We start from the raw sequence: 17,544 nt of genomic DNA, 5'->3' as shown, positions 1-17,544 counted from the left end.
GAAATTTAAGTTCAGTGACGAATGGATGTGAACAACACATCGTTCATGTTTAAAATTTTACGCAGAGATCCAATTTTCCGTACTTTTTTAGTAGGAAAGTAAGAAACATTATAGTTTTGAAAAGAAGTAGCAGTGTGTGCACAACATGAAAATTGAGGTTGGAATTTTTGCGTTTCTCCTCACCTTCCATTTTTCACTCAAAAATTTTAGTAAGATGCGTGAATATTTGAAAATAATAATAATAATAATACATTGAAGTCTTTAGAGACTCATCAGGTATAAATAAAGTCATCTAATTTAATTTTAGTGTTGTATTCCACGGCCATATTAATATTTTGGATCATGAGCATTATACATTAATCCTAGCAGCACTGCAGGCAGTCTATCAGGCAAGAATATGAGGAGACCTATTTTTTTTCTTTTTCATATCTAGGGATCAACTGGATGAATTACATACATAAAAGGAACATGACCTCTATATCCTGGTCAAAATTGGTGGTGACCTATCAGGTAGTTCTTGAGATTTTTCTCTCTCATGGATGAACACACGAACAGACAAGTAAATATATAAAGGAGTTTTGGTGCACCAGACTCCTTAATATAAGTGCTACTTTACTTTTCAGTCAGAAATAAACATATGCAAGTACTATTTTCATGAAGTTTACGCTGGATTTTTTTTGTGTTAAAACACCGGTGGTTGACCTTGATCCCAGCTGCTTGAAAGGGTTTATTACTCAGTGGCCAACAATTAAAATGGTATAATAATCATCTTAAAGCTTCCTAAACGAGACCATTAAGTCAGAACAAAAGATCAGTGTAAAAGATTCTCCTTTGAGAACTCTTAGCGAGTTGAGTTTTGTAGTACATGCGTCATTACCATTTTCAAGGTTGGACTCTTTTCAAGAGTTTGTTAGCTTGTTTCGTGAACGTCAGTGTCTTTAGTTCAAAGTTTGTTGCAGACTTGAGTCGAACAAAATTTCCGATAGAGTTTGAAGACAAAATTTCCAAGTTTATCTAGAGTTTGACCTAAAATTCCTACTTTTCCTATCATTAAAAGGCATAACACTTCAGTGGTAGAGCGCTTACCTCTTATGCGTGGGGTCCCTGGTTCGATCCCCGGCCAAAGTTGTTTGTGGTGAATATCATGGTGTCCGTGGGTTTTCTCAGGATACTTCTGTTTCCTGCAACATTATCATTCCACCAGTTCTTTCATCATTCACTTGCTTTAATCACCCGTTTCCGTAGCCTAAAGGGCATAACCGTGGGACGTTAAACTGAATGATTTCATTTCATTTCAAAAATCGTTCGAATTTCTGTTTACGCTCTCATTCGTTCAGCAAAACAATGATGACGTTCGAAGTTATCCATCCGCCTATACTTGTCCGTCTTTGAACATTATCTTCTGAAGCAAACTTCCAGCCTTCTGGAGATACACCTCCGATTAGTACACTAGAATGTTGTGTCTTCTCTTCGTCATTATCAAATGTCATTCCATTGTGTTCTTCTTACGTATTGGAAACAGAAAATAAAATAGCACAGTGTCACGACTAGCAAATTGGAAGGATGTGGTGATCTCCGCCATGGTTAAGCGGTTAGCATATGCGTCTTTGGGGGTGAAGACCCGGGTTTGATTCCCTGCGGGAGCTCATGTGATTCAGATTCCACGTTGAGCTGTAGGTTCACCTCATGTAGCCTCGCCGTTAAAAGGAACGCTAAATTCACAAATTAAAAAAAAAAAAATAAAATTGAAAGAATGCTGCAATAAGTACCATTAAGTTCACGCTGTGAAGCAGAATTCCACGAATCCCTTCCTGCGTTTGAAACTTCGTTTTACTTTGTAAGACTGTGGTAGACTTCCAAAGTATGAGGATTCAGTATTGAAACCGGAAGCAGTAGATCTACGACTTCTGGTTGCAATAGAAATGAAATGAAATCTTTGAGTTTTACGTCCCACGCTTATGCCGGTTAGGCTAAAGGAGACGGTGATGATGAGTAATGAATGAAATGGTGGAATGATGAAAGTGGGAGGAAACGGGAGAACCCCGAGAAAACACACGCACACGGTGTTTGTCCACCACAAAGTTAACTCTGCGGGGGCTGGGATCGAACCCGGGACCCCAAGCACCAGAGGTGAACGCTCTACCACTGAGCCACCGCGGCCCCATGTGGAGTTTATTAACCAATTATACATTTATCTACTGTATAACTACGACGCGTAATTATTATATAATATGTATAAATAACGTATACACTTCTAAGTGGAAAGGTGTCCATATCAAGAACATCCAAGGCCGTACACCGAGACGACATTCGGAAACAAATCATCACGGAATACTAAAGAGAATACTGGCAATATTTGTTACCAACTAGCTAAAATGCCCTCTCTTCGCGCGGTATAACGCACAATATTGCAACGTTGCACCATCAAAGTAGAATTATAAAAATCGCTCCAGGCCTGTACTTCATCTATGTTAGACATTTGATCAAAATCGGTCGAGTGTTTCAAAAGTTATTAAGTTTTATTTATTCTATATAATATATATCTCCCCCTCATCACCTCCTCCCCTACGTTTTAGCATCAAAATGAAACAAACTCTAAAAAAACTTTCCAGGACCGAACCTCATACATGTTAAAAATTTGATTGAGATCGGTTCAAGAGTTATTAAGTCACAAACTTACTTTTATTTGTATTGATATTTATTTTTGTACATCTCCCCTCCCTCCTCCTCCCCTACGTTGCTCCGTCAAAGTGAACCGACAGATAACATTCCAGGCTTGAATCTCATCTATGTTAAAACAATTGATCGAGATTGGTCGTTTGGTTCAAGAGTTGCTAAATTTTATTTATTATTTTATAACTCCTCCTTCTCCCCTCCCCTAAGTTTTACCGTCAAAGTGAAATGAAAACATCCCATGCCCAAACCCCATCTATGCTGAAAATTTGAACGAGATCGGTCGGGTGGTTCAAGAGAGTAGTAGTCACAAAAATAGTCACTTTCAATTTTATAATATAGATTTATTGTTGTAGTATAATGTTATATTGCTCAATCGTCGATGTGCCGTATAACTAAGGAGGCCAAAAGTTATATTAATAAACAATTATTCAACGTACAAGTATCCGTGCATGAAATCAAACTTGTGGTCACATTCACTAAGTTTTTGTCAATGCCATGAAAATGTTATTTCGATATTAATTTTATGAACACACATTAAAAATTTCCAATAAATACTTGAGTTTTGGATCCAAGGCCATACCCACGTAGTCTACACCTATGGTGTACGAATGTTCAATACTACATTTGTCTTTAGTTTTGGATATAAGGCTTTAAGATGAAACTTGTTCTTGAGATGGTGTATGCACAGCATAAAACCATCTCCCACTCTCTCTTATGTTTTTTTTTTTTTTTTTTTTTTTTTTTTAATCACTGTGAAAATCAATATGGAAACCGAAAGTAGTAGTAATTTTTATCACATAACATTGGAACAGGAAATTGTTGAATACTGTTAAAATTCAAATAATTCATTATTCGAATATTTGAATAACAGCTGAAAGAATATTCGAATAGTTGTTGGAATAAGGAATATTATAATTTTAAAAGCAATAATTTCTACCACTTCCAGTTTGAATAGAGTTTTAAGGTGGGAAGTGGTTTTGGGATACTGAATCCATATTTTTAAACAATTCTCGTTATTCTTACCGTTTTCGCTCTGATACCTGTCGACAAACAGACGGATGGACAGAAGCACATAGTCTTTCTATAAGGTAAGGGGCGCGGTGGCTCAGTGGTAGAGCGTTCTCCTCCGGTGCTTGGGGTCCCTGGTTAGATTCCAGCTCGCTCCGTGTGGATTTTGTGGTAGACAAACACCGTGCTCGTGGGATTTCTCGGGGTCCTCCCGTTTTCTCCATTTTCTTCATTCCACCATTTCACTCATTTCTCATTATCACCGCCTTCTTCAGCCTAACCGGCATAACCGTGGGATGTTAAACTTAAAGATTTCATTTTTCTTTCTATAAGGTTTCTTATACTTATGCATAACATCAGGCCCGTATTTAGGTAAGTGCTATTCTGTGCTCGAGTACCGGGCGGCAGAATTTAGGGAACGGCAAAATTTTTGATTTTTTAAATGAAATGATTTGAAATCTTTAAGCTTTACGTCCCACGTTTATGCCGGCGAGGCTAAAGGAGACGGTGATGATGAGGGTGAATGAAATGGTGGAATGAAGAAAGTGGAAGGAAACAGGAGAACCCCGAGAAAAACCACGTACACGGTGTTTGTCCACCACATCTCACTTGGCGCGAGCTGGGATCGAACCAAGGACCCCATGCACCAGAGTGAACGCTCTACTACTGAGCCACCGGGGCCATCATGATTTTTTTTTTAAAATTCAGAATACAGTAATATTTAAAACTAGCAATCCGCAGAGTCCCGCACAAGCGCGAGAAAATATGTTAATGTATTTAATTCACTCCAATTACAGTAGTTACTAAGTAGGTAGCTTATCTGATTGTTTTCAAAAAGTCATCTCCCACCCCCACCCAAAGGGGTAAGGAATTATGAAAACTTATACCGTTAAACTCAGCGACCTCGAAAACTATGAATTCAACACCAATATCTGTCGTTTTCGATTACTTTTTAAATCTCATCTCCTCCCTGGAAAGTGAAGTATGCCCTAGAAGTTGAATTGGATTAAAGCTGTCACTATTCATCTCAGCGACCCCTAAAACTATGAATTCAACTGTAATATTGGTCGTTTCCGGGGAAGAAAGGTGGCAAATTATTTAGAGCGTAGGGACGCACAATATATATAGTTCGGAAGTCTAAAACACTAATAATAATCATAATAGTAACAGAATCTCTTCTCTTTATTAGTCCATCGATTGGCGTTAGCTTTAAGGACCAAAGTGATACATTTATGTGTCGTAGTTCGTTAATGTATCGCAGTTTTGAGTTTCCGCCACTAAACTTGTTCATCATGAAGTTGCAGTAGTCCATGCTTAGTTATTTTTGCGTGTCTGTTTACAGTTGCTACCAACAAGCATCCTTTAAATGTTCATATGATGTCGTGTTTGATGCTGCCGATCCATGCCGACAATCTAACGAATCTGAGATTGTTCGTCCTTGGAAGATGAAAGGAGGAAAAGTGCTGTTCCGTTTTGTTCAAAGCAAAAAAGTTCCTGTTGGGAGGAAGCAGTAGCAACACCATCTTCAATATGTTTTCTATTCTCAGAACAAAGGGTGTATCCTTTCATTTATAGTGAACCCTGTTGGAATTAAGCTTCGAACAAAGGACCTCCTGTCAAAGATGCAGAGTTTCAGATCTTTAGGTAATGACATTCGTGCATTGCTTTCGTCTTTTACAATAAGTGAATTGGAATTTCTCTGGGAATTTTGTCTTACCTACAGAAGTAACCTTTGGTCGCTGTCCGTACAATCGTACAACGTAATGGCATGCATTACACAGGCATGGAGTTAATCGTTTCACGATTCTGTATACTAGCTCATTTTGGAAATTAAGTTGCAATAACTTGACAATATAATGGTAGTCATATCACGGAAAATCTATAAATCAATGACAGAGATATAAACCCCTAGCCCGCCAAGCAGAAAAGTGGAGTTTTGAAGAGGAAAGCTTGAGGTGTCGCGAAAGTGCGCAACTATGCCATATACAATGTGCAATACAATGTGCACCACTGCCGATAATCGAACTCTTGGCTACGAACTCCTTCGTGGCTAAGCAGTTAGCATACGCGCCTTTGGCGTGGAAGCCCCCGGTTCGATTCCTGGCGGGAGCTCATGTGGTTCGAATTCTACGTTAATCAGTTAGGTCCACCTCTCATATTGCCTCGCTGCTGAATGGGACGTTCAACTCAAAATCAACTCAATTCAAGTCTTGGCTACGCGCATCAAATACAAATGCGTTAACTGTTCAGATACACTGAAATATATAGCCTAATATGATTCGTATATCGGAATAGTTTTTCATGTATCCTGTGTTTTCAGAAATCCTAAGCGCTAGATTAGTATTTACGAGTTTTTCTTTTCTTTTTTCCTTTTTTTAACGAGTTTGGTGTACAAAATCTTCTTTATCTGTTTACTCTGTCTGTCCGTCCGGAAATTACGTGATGGATCAGGATCAATTTTTGCCAGGATATTGAGGGTCAATAGTTTGGAATCAGGTTCGTTGATTGACGTGATTAGGGATGGGCACAAGCGAGTTCGAGCGATTTTTCTTTGAAACTCGACTCGACTCGAAACATACATCTTACAGCTTGACTCGAGAACTCAGCTCGAAAAAAATCCTCCAACTTGATTTGAAACCCGACTCTAATTCAGGTCGAGTTTCGAGTCGAGTCGAGCCAAATCGAGTTAAATCCTGTGTGTAGTTTCAAGTACTATCTTCAAGTATCCTACATAGACAATATAATTATTATCAATGGTACTACTACTACTACTTATAACTATATTATTATTATTATTATTATTATTATTATTATTATTATTATTATTATTATTATTATTATTATTATTATTATTATTATTATTATTATTATAACAACACCATGTATAACCATGAAAAGTTAAAGTAGTCAGTTTGTATCTGAATACTTAAAACTAATCGGCTGCAGATCTCGGTCGTCGAGAAGTCTTCAGCAGGCAAGGACGTTGTTCACGAGGTTCTGGATTTGAGTTCCGGAGGAGCAAGTATTCGGTCTCGAGCCAAAAGTTGTTAAAAGTTATAGGGCGCCAACCAAACTTGTTCAAAACTGCTCGCGCGGGTTTAGGGTTATCAAGAGCTCGACTGGCTCGGCTCACAGCTCATTCACTATTGAGCCGAACCGAGAAATGAGCCGAGCCAACAGTTCAGCCAACCGAGCTGTCTCGAACCGATGACTCACCCGAGCCGAACCGAACCGAACTGTTGGCTCACCCCAACCTAGGCTTACCGAGCCATCAGATCAGTTGAGCCGAGCCGAGCCGGTGGACTCGTTTCAACGGAGCTAGCTGCTTAATTGAACCGAGTTTATGGCTTTTTCCAACCGAGCCAGCTCAAGCTATCGGCTCAATAGAGCCGAGCCGATGGCTCACCCCACCCAAGCTGGCTCGAGCTGTTCCCACAGTTGAACGGAGCGTGCCTGGTTGATGTCACTACCCGAGTTGGGCTTCTGCTTCCGCTCAAAAATTCGATCGTGTAGGTCTCAGCCTTGATGGTAAGTACTACAGTATATACTTATATTGATGCTTACGACATTTGCGGCTGTCTCGTTATAAAAGTCTATTGTCGTCTCGTTATCGATGCAAGTAGTGTCCCATGTCGTGAGCAACGCTAAAATTTTTCACATTACTGCTTACATTTACCATGACTTTCGGTTTTCGATCTAATCAGGTTATGATTTCAAAACGAGCTAAAACGAGCTGAACGAGCGAACCATTTATAAAACTCGACTCGACTCGAAACTCGACCTCAAAATCAGTGACTTGGCTCGGAACTCGACTCGAGAAAATTACCTTGACTCGAGTCGAGTCGCAAGGGGGCGCGATGGCTCAGATAGAGCGTTCACCTCCGGTGCTTGGGGTCCCTGTTTCGATCTCAGGTCGCGCCGTGTGGACTTTGTGCTGGACAAACACCGTACTCGTGGGTTTTCTCGGGGTTCTCCCGTTTCCTCCCACTATCTTCATTCTACCATTTCACTCGTTTCTCATTATTACCGTCTCCTTTAGCCTAACCGGCATAAGCGTGGGACGTTAAACTTTCACTTCATTTTTTCGAGTCGAGTCGAGTTGTAACTCGACTTGTGCCCATCCCTAGACGTGATCCATCTAGTTGATCTCAAGATATTGACAATCAAAAATCTATTCTCCATGTATTCCTATGGGAGTAATTATTGATGGAATTCTTGCTTGATAAATTACCCTCAGTGCTGTTGAGATTAGCGAGTTATTATAATGCTCAGGAATATAATATACAGATCTGTCCGTGGGATCTATTATTATATTTATTAGTATATGAAATTAAAAGTGACTATGTTTGTGACTTTATAACTCTTGAACCACCCGACCGATCTCGATCATTTTTTTTTTTTTTTTGACATTTTGACATAGATGAGATTTGGGCCTGGGATTTTTTTTTTTCATTTCACTTTGACGATGCAACTTAATTGAGGGGAGGGGAGATGTTTAAAAATTATGGAAAATGACCGATATTAGTGTTGAATCCATAGTTTTCGGGGTCGCTGAAATAAATAGTGACACTTCCGATGCTGATTAAATCCAAATTCAGCCCCGCAACTTGAGGGAGGCGAAGGGGGATATATATATTAGGGATGGCCAATTCCGGAATCCCGAAATTAAAATCTGAAAAATTCTGGAATTTAGAAAATCCCGATTTCGGAAAAAAATAGGAATTTAGAAGATTCCGATTCCGGAAAATTCGGATCATTCCTAATATATATATATATATATATATATATATATATATATATATATATATATATATATATATATAATATGAGGGGTAAATTTGGATAAGGGCGTAACTAGCAATTCTTCAGTTTTTCAGGAGAGCAGGAAAACAAACGCCCTTATCCAGTTAACCAACGCATTCTCACACTATTTTTGGAGACAGGCGTTCGCTACGGAGCAGAGATAGTACCTTAACACCACCTAGACATAATACGGACATGCTCAAACTTGCAGAAAATATGTATATAACTCATTTTACGCCCTTATCCAAATTACCCCTTCATATATATATTGCTGACATGAACAGTGACACATTTCCGATGCCGTTTAAATCCAAATTCAGCCCCCATTGCCCTTTATGTCCAAAATGAAATGTTGTGCGAAGAACGGGCAATCTGCTAGTACAACTCTAAAGTGAAACTAAATAACTTTCTACTTGAATAATCTAAAGACTTAAATCAAAATGTTTTCTATTTTCAAATATTCATTCATCTTACGCAAGTTTTTGAGTGGGGAATGGAGAAGGAATGTAAATGCAAGAATTCAAACACCAATTTTCACTTTGCGTACACTGTGACAAACTAAACTCCTTCACATTGTGAGACTGCTGCTTGTGTATTTATTTAAAACATAACGTATATACTTTCAAATTTATACCAATCGAACTTTTACGATAAGGACTTCATCCTATAACTTGTGTTGTTTTACGCCTTATCGATAGTAACTGACGTAAATTCACGTGATTTTTCCGTACTCTTTTATAACCAAGCATGCATTACGTAGTTGTTGCAAAGTATCGTGAACATACATTCTAGTCTTGTGTTATATGTCACCGAAAACGTGATGTTGCTGAAATACGACGCAAAAATGTAGTGCTACGCTATCACTAACGCTACAGTTTATTATTATTATTATTATTATTATTATTATTATTATTATTATTATTATTATTATTTACTTCCCTTTATGATTATGTTCTAATGTTTCAATTTACTAGGTGTTTTGTTTGGTATTTCTCGTATTTTATACTATTTTGCTATAAGTTGTGTTGATTCTTCATGATTAAAATACATGTTGAAATAAATAAGATTTGCACCTCAAGAAGAAGAATAAAAAGTTTTATATTAAATTAGAATAAGCAAAATTTGAATAAATATATGGTAATTCTTAAAATGATCGAAATATGAAAACGTAAATAAGTATACGAAAGTAAAAAGAACATGAAATAGGAATGAATATGAATAAGAATAATCAATTTTGCTTTTTTATGCAGAAGGAATTCACCAGAATTGATCTAATCTTATCTGGAAATCACCTAAAAGGAAAAAAAAAATCGTCTGAGGAGCAACATAAATATAAGATACATTAGATGTAAAATTGAAGTAAGTCACTGCTATTCTTTTCTAGTTTTCATCTCATATCTTCGAAAATAATGATTGCCATTAAAATGTTAGCGCATTAAAGGACCAGGTTCGGTGGATGGAAACCCTGTTTCCCCCTCAAATTCGCAAAGCACTCAAATCCAGAATTAAGAAAATATATGTGTCGATAAAATTCTCATTTCTCATTATAAGTTTCATTTTGGCATTGTCTGTTATTATCGACGTCATAGTATTACGTATATGCTTAAATAAATTAGTATCTAGCAAAATTTCGGGACTGACGTAGTTTATGGCACACTTTATTATTAATATATACATGCTATAATTTATCTACCATCATGCGTACGGCGGTATTTATATGAGTAGGACAGGAGCAATCATAGCATGCACTATCTGTGTTTCCATATGTTTTACTGTCTTATGTTCACTTTCTGATTCTTTCTATATTCTGGTAATCTGCGAAAATTATAGTAAGTATATAATCACTGGTCTCATGTTAGAGGCATATGTATACGTTACGTAAAAGAGTGAAAGAATATAAGTACGACGGAACTTATGAAGTATAAAATAATAATAATGAATATAGAAAATAAATAATTAATTAAATGAATAAGGAAAGATAAAACTATGTAAAATAATAATAAGAATGATTTTATACAGGGAGTTTCAAAATAACATCGACAACGTTTGGGAGGTGATTCCTGACACCAAGATAAGACGTTGCCGAAAACATATATATATATATAAAGAATTTTAAAGGTCCGTAGCACCAAAACTATGGGACCTACCGTGTTTGGATCAAGACTTCACTTAGGAACTAATTGTGCGCTATCCAAAAATACATGTTTCAGAATCCTAAGGTGCTCACGCAACAATTTTTATAGAGGGAGTTTGGCTACGGGCATATAATTTGAAGTACTCATCAACTCCCTCTATAAAAATTGTTGCGGAAGTACCGCAGAATTATGAAACTTGGATGTTTGGATAGGGCTCATGCTAGTTCCTATGTGAAGTCTTGACCCGACTACGGTAGGTCCCATAGTTTTGGAGCTATGGACCTTTAAAGTTCATTTCTTCACGTTTTCGACAGTCTATAACTCTGAAAAGAAGCATTTGCGCACCCAGGTTGGTCTATACGTTTGTCTTATCTTAGTGTCAGGAATCACCTCCCAAACGTTATCGGTGACGTATGAATAATTACACGATTGATCTAGTCTAACCTCAGAAATCTAAATGGAGGAATGAACAGAAGTCAGTAAAATGCACTTATAGTGTAAATAAGAATTACAAATCATAAAACATAGGAGTATGAACTACAACCTATTCAATATTCCTAATTACAACTTATACACATTCACTAATATAAATTACGAACTCTCCCCTAACCCAATTATTATTATTTAGCATGCATATATAACTTACCTATTTACGTAGCTAACTGAAATATCATAAGACAAACAACTGAAGACATCACTATTATTTCGAAAATCCATGCAATGAAAGGACAAAACTGACGGATTCAAAATTTCAACGTTGAGTAAAAAACGAGGGGTAGTTCAGATGTCGAACCAAGAACCAGAATTTCAAGTGATTTGCTGATTGGTTATATGAATGCAGTATTAACAAACAAACAATTGCGGAATAGATAACTAAGTAACAAGTTGAAATCAAAGTGTTAATATTTTGAAAATTTTGAAAAATCTATTTTGGTGTATCGTTTCTCGTGTTATATGCTGATGGGAATATGTTTGTTCATCCAACTCCCTACATGTAACCCTCACATATGTACCAACATTCCATTTGCATCTTCCAGAGTTTCTTGCTTCGTTCCTATTTTCGTTAAAAAAAGAAAAAAAAGTCTGCGGTAATCCTCGTATATGAATACGAAGTGCCAAACGTCCCAAATTTACAATTCTCGAGTTTGATTGTACAATTTTAAAGGACAAATTATATTCCCCTAAATATTCTCATGGGCGTAGTGTGCGTCCTAAAACCCTGCTGTGGACTCCCCCGTGTGGATATCCATTTGAAGACTCTCTAACAGGACTACCAACACGTTACATCTAGTAATATGACTAAAGAGCTGTTAAGAAGAAGGATATTCATTAATATATATGTATGTTTTCGTAAGATAATGTGAATAAAACCAAAAATGCCTCTATTGCATTGTTATTTATATTATTATATTTCTTTTCTTTGTTCCAGTGAGGTCTGTAAAGCGTTGAATAAGACTAGAGGACTGTATCGGCGTTGGTTGGAACTCCAAGATGATACAGGCAATATTTCCAAGGATGAGGTGGAGTGGACGACTACGGAGCTACGGAATGCACTCAGGAGTATTGAGTGGGACCTGGAAGATCTTGAGGACACAATTGATATCCTTTTTTCATTGTCATATAATAAACGTGCTTACATGTGACATGGCCTGCGGGTAGTAAGTAAAAATTACTAGTTTATTTTCAGTTGATATTCATCACCGTACATGAATGGCAGCATATTATCTCAGAATTTGAAATAGGGGATGAGTCTTTAGCTATTTATATCGGTATTTGTTAATTCCGTTTTGTGTAGGGATGCTGTGCAATAGTCCTGGAATGGACATTTGCGTCCCGTCGTCCCGAAAATAAATTTCGGGGCGCATAAATGTCCCGGTTTACGGTGAACAAGTGAAAAATATTTTTTCTCAGCATTTTATCAAATTCTCTTCGGTTTATGGATATACTCATAAAGCACTCATGTAAGAAATTAAACATAAACTGACAAATCAGCATTTATTGTAATATTGTTGGTATTTCTTTTTATATCAGTCTAGATATCATAAATTGATATTTAAAAGTTGTTTTATGTTACAATATTGCTATCCAATATGTGAATGTTTTATATATATACTTTGTTTTAGGTTTTTATATTTGCTACACCAGGGGAGGGAAATGAACACAATTTTGTCCCTTCTATTTCGCGCATTTTAAAGTTGAAAGCATAGTGTCCCTGATTTTCACATTTGAAATACAGCATCGCTATTTTTATACAGTAAGCTAATAAGTAGCAGAATAAGAATGGGTTTATGGAAAAAAAATTGAAAGATATATTCTTTTGTTGTTGTTTCAAAGTATTTGTTGATGGAAGTTCGATTTCACTGGAGCTACGTAAATTAACTCCTCCCCCGGTTTCCCTTCTCAGGGATCGCATTTTGTAAAATTCAATTTTATCGTCAGTCTAGGGAAATATTTTATCATCAGTCTAGGAATGGAGAATATTTACAAATTGTCAAGTTTGTACGCGTGACTTTCTGAGATTTGGAGAAGAAAATAAATTTCAAGCCCCCCCCCCCCAATTAAGATTCGCTTCTCGCAAAATCTGGTCATGACTGCTACCGAGGGTACAGGTACAAAATTTCAGAGCTTTATACCTTTTCCTCGTAAGGGTTGTATTTTGCACCCGTCTTATAACGTTATACGGACTAAGATTTAAGGAGATAATTTATAGTATTTTTCCATTTTGTACGCTTAATAGTTTCAATGATGTGAACGGCTTTAAAAAAATAAAAAAAAGTCCTTAAGGGTCACGTTTCGATGATTCGCGTTCTTACCTACGACTGGGGTGCATGGACAATTATTATACAGGGTGTTTCAAAACAACACCGACAACGTTTGGGAGGTGATTCCTTACACCAAGATAAGACAAAAAGTATAGACCAACCTGGGTGCACAAATGCTTCCTTTCGGAGTTATAGGCTGCTGAAAACATGAAAAAATGAACTTTAAAGGTTCATATATTCAAAACTATGGGATTGACCGTAATCGGATCAAGACTTCACTTAGGAACTAATATGTGCTCTATCCAAAAATACATGTTTCAGAATCCTAAGGTACTAACGAAGCAATTTTTATAGAGGGAGTTTAGCTACGGGCATAGAATTTGATGTACTCTCCAACTACCTCTATACAAATTGTTGCAGAAGTATCACAGGATTCTGAAACTTGGATATTTGGATAAGGCACATACTACAAGGTGCGGCACGTAAAACCGGCCCGTCGTAATATTCTGGTATATTGTGTTTTTGGCAACACTTAAATAATCTACCTTCCTACCAAGAGATGGCGTGTCGAGGTCGGGTCGACTTGCGTGACCTGCAGCAGTCACGTGCAGCCGCAGCCAGTGAAACTTGTCGAAACCAGTTGAGAAAAAGGCCTCGTTGTGTTAAGCCGGGTGAGTGTCAGTGTGTGATAATGGCGTATTCGATACCCGAGCGTGTTGCCATTGTTGAAGGGTTCATTCTCACTGGATCTTTTGTGAAAACAAAGAATTTGTTTCGGGAGAAATTTCCAGGACGTTCTGTGCCAGCAAAAAGCACCATTCAGGAATTAATTGAAAAATGGCGGCGTACAGGATCGGTTCAAAATGCTCCCAGGAACAGACGACCATCTGTCTGCACACCTGAATTAAAGATGCAGGTGGAGGAGATAATGATAAGAAGTCCTCGAAAGTCAACCAGGAGATTGAGTCAACAGGTTCATGCGAGTGAGAGAAGTTGCAGACGTGTTTTAAGGGGACTGAAGTTAAAACCGTACCGGATAAGTGTTGTGCAAGAACTGAAGGAGCCTGACCTGCAGAAGAGGGTGCATTTCTGTTCATGGCTGTTGAGCAATGTTGCCAGTGGTTCTTCGGTCACCAGACTTGTCCACGTGTGACTTTTACTTCTGGGGACTGTTAAAGGGAAGAATATACGAAACAAATCCACACACAATTGAAGAACTCAAGACCAGGATCCAGGATGTCACCAATAGCATTACAACACAAGAACTGACAAGGGTATATATGAATCTCCTCAATCGTACTCACATGTGTGTTGAAGTGGGCGGAGGACACTTTCAGCACCTGCTGTGAAGGCTGCTGTGAAGGTGAGTAGTCATATTCAATACATTACATTTCATTTATGTGTTGTAGTTAATCATATTCAATACATTACATTTCATTTTATGTGTTCTTTACGGGCCCGTTTTACGTGCCGCACCCTGTAGTTCCTAAGTGAAGTCTTGACCCGACTACGGTAGGTTCCATGGTTTTGGAGCTATGGGCCTTTAAAGTTCATTTTTTCATGTTTTCGGCAGCCTATAACTCCGAAAGGAAGCATTTGTGCACCCAAGTTGGTCTATACTTTTGTGTTATCGTGGTGTCAGGAATCATCTTCCAAACGTTGTCGGTGTTGTTTTGAAACACCCTGTATAGAATTTGAAGGTTCTACGCGTAATACGTTCGGAGATTTGGTGATGAGTAAATCTGTGAGTGAGTCAATGGATGTACGCTTATACGAGAAGATAGCAAAAACTCAGTGCAATCAGCTGAAATAAAACAATTGTGCATAGTACCGTTAAGACCATGAAGAACCACACATATATATATATATATATATATATATATATATATATATATATATATATATATATATATATATATATATATATATATATATATATATATATATATATATATATATATATATATATATAAGGTATTTTGCACTGGAAATCAATTTATTTTTCGGCATACTTTCCATTTTAATCGATACATTCCTTTGTCTAAATTTTTGTCATTATTTGAATGTCTTCCAAACAAATAATATTAGTGGAATGCTGCAAAATAGGTGTTTGTGTCAAGCATGATCATCCCGTCTCATACGAATGTTTTTCCACCGGCCAGATCCGCAGGCCTATGAAGAAGAAACGTTAGAAGGGACCAAATATGGGAAATATGGTGGATTAGGTAACAGCTTTCAGTGTAATTCGAGTTTTGACTGTGGCAGTTTCTATGACTGTCGGAGGATTGTCCTAGTAAGAATATTTTTTCTACACTAAATTGGGTCGGTACTCATCGGTTCTTTATGAAAACCATCTAATGAAGAAACACAGTACTTAATTTAGTTTTATCGATAAGATAGTTAGGTTCTTTTCCAGGTATCGATAAGAACGATGTCATAGGAATCTCAAAAATTGTTGACATTTTGCCAGCCAATAGAGGGGTTCTTGGGGTTCTTCCTCCTTTTGGAGCATGTTCTTCTACTGAAATCTACTGCTTTGATTATTCTTTACCTTCTAGTTGACAATAATGTATATAACTTTCATCAGCATTAAAGGTGTTCAAATACTGTTTTGAAATATTCCTGCGATTCCGGTTTTGATCAGCAGTAAACAAGCGCGGCACTCATCTTGCCGACAGGTTCTTCAACTGAGATGCTGATCATCCTAGCTCTCTCACGTCTTCACTCAACGATCTTTCAAGATATGTAATGATTTTTATTCACCACATCCTCAGATGTCACCTTCTTTGGACACTTCGAACGCTCAGCAGTGTTCGTGTTCATATTACCACAACGAAATTTTGTGAATTACTTCTGCACAACCCTATGAGGCGGAACGGAGTCTCTATTATACTTTCGAATCTTTTGTATATGTGTGTCTTTAGTTTTCCTTGCGAAAAAGTGGTGCTTAATCAGTACCTTTCTATTTAGCAAAGAAAAAATATCTTTCGTCAGGACAATGCCCCGGCCCACCCTTACGTTTGACGTAGTCAGAACTGTCGAATTACACCACAGACTGCTATCTCATGTACCATGTTCTCTAGATTTAGTACCGTCCGACTTTTTTCGTTCGAAATACCGAATACGACCTTAGAACGTTATCAGTGTATTCAGTGAAGATGGTTAAATTCGAGATGAAACTTCCGATCAGTGCCATCTTGTGAAAAGTTACGGACACAGGGTGTCATCCGCCCTCAGTTTGGGGTCAATGTAGTGACGGAAAGTTGACACGTACCTCGCTAATGTTGTGGTTAGTATAATTCCTGATTGGATATAGTTTCTGAACAAAATATAATATTGCTTTCGCGTGTATTCAAAAATGACTTGAAAGAAAGATTGGCCTTCTGTCATGAAGAGAGATGGGTCTTTCAACAATTGAGGGACGTTGCATTATTAAAGGAGCGACAATAACTGGTAATATAATCTATAATTGGCTCTTTTTATACTCATCTACTTTCCTTAACCTTGATTCTTTTCTGACTCGAAGGGGCCGCGATTGCTCAGTGGTAGAGCGTTCACCTATGATGCATGGGGTTTTTGGTTCGAGTGCGGATCAAGTGAGCTTTGTGGTAGACAAATACCGTGTGCGTAGGTTTTCTCGGGGTTCTTCCGTTTCCTCCCAATGTCTTCATTCCACCACTTTCATTCATTTCTCATCATCACTGTCTCCCTTAGTCTAGCCGGCATAACCGTGAGACGTAAAACTTAAAAAGACTTCATTTCAATTATTTTTTTCCTGACTCGAAAATTAATTTTCAATATTTACTACTTTTGAATACAATGTATAAAGGTGAATGTTGAAAAAAAATCGACGCGTACCTCGTTAATGGTGTAGTCAGGATAGATGCTGATCTGAAATATGTTCCTGAACATAAAATAATATTAATTGTCATATATATATATATATATATATACCCCGAATTGGCATGTGAAAGAAATATTGACTATCTATAGTTGAGGAGGTTGGATGTTTCAATAATTTAGGGACGTAGCATTATTAAATTAGGGACACTAGCTTGTAGTTTGTTCAGTTGTTGAGTCTACTTATACTTACCTGCTTTCTCTAACCATTATTCCATTCTGTACCCGAATACAAAATACATGGTGAAAGCTACTCATTT

At 37.4% G+C, this 17,544-nt stretch overlaps 1 protein-coding gene across 1 annotated transcript in view; it reads left to right on the top strand.

Annotated features, from left to right (window-relative positions):
* Positions 1 to 17,544, top strand: part of Syx6 (Syntaxin 6) — a 143,262-nt gene that overhangs the window by 22,292 nt on the left and 103,426 nt on the right. Inside the window, exon 2 of the mRNA XM_081764903.1 lies at positions 12,052 to 12,221. Within this exon, the coding sequence (XP_081621029.1) occupies positions 12,052 to 12,221 (170 nt within the window). The remainder of the gene's footprint in view (positions 1 to 12,051; positions 12,222 to 17,544) is intronic.

This window comes from Thermobia domestica, chromosome 7, assembly GCF_964235325.1.
Source record: "Thermobia domestica chromosome 7, izTheDome1.hap1.1, whole genome shotgun sequence".
Taxonomy (NCBI): Eukaryota; Metazoa; Arthropoda; class Insecta; order Zygentoma; family Lepismatidae; genus Thermobia; species Thermobia domestica.
This window is presented reverse-complemented; position numbering and strand designations above follow the sequence as displayed.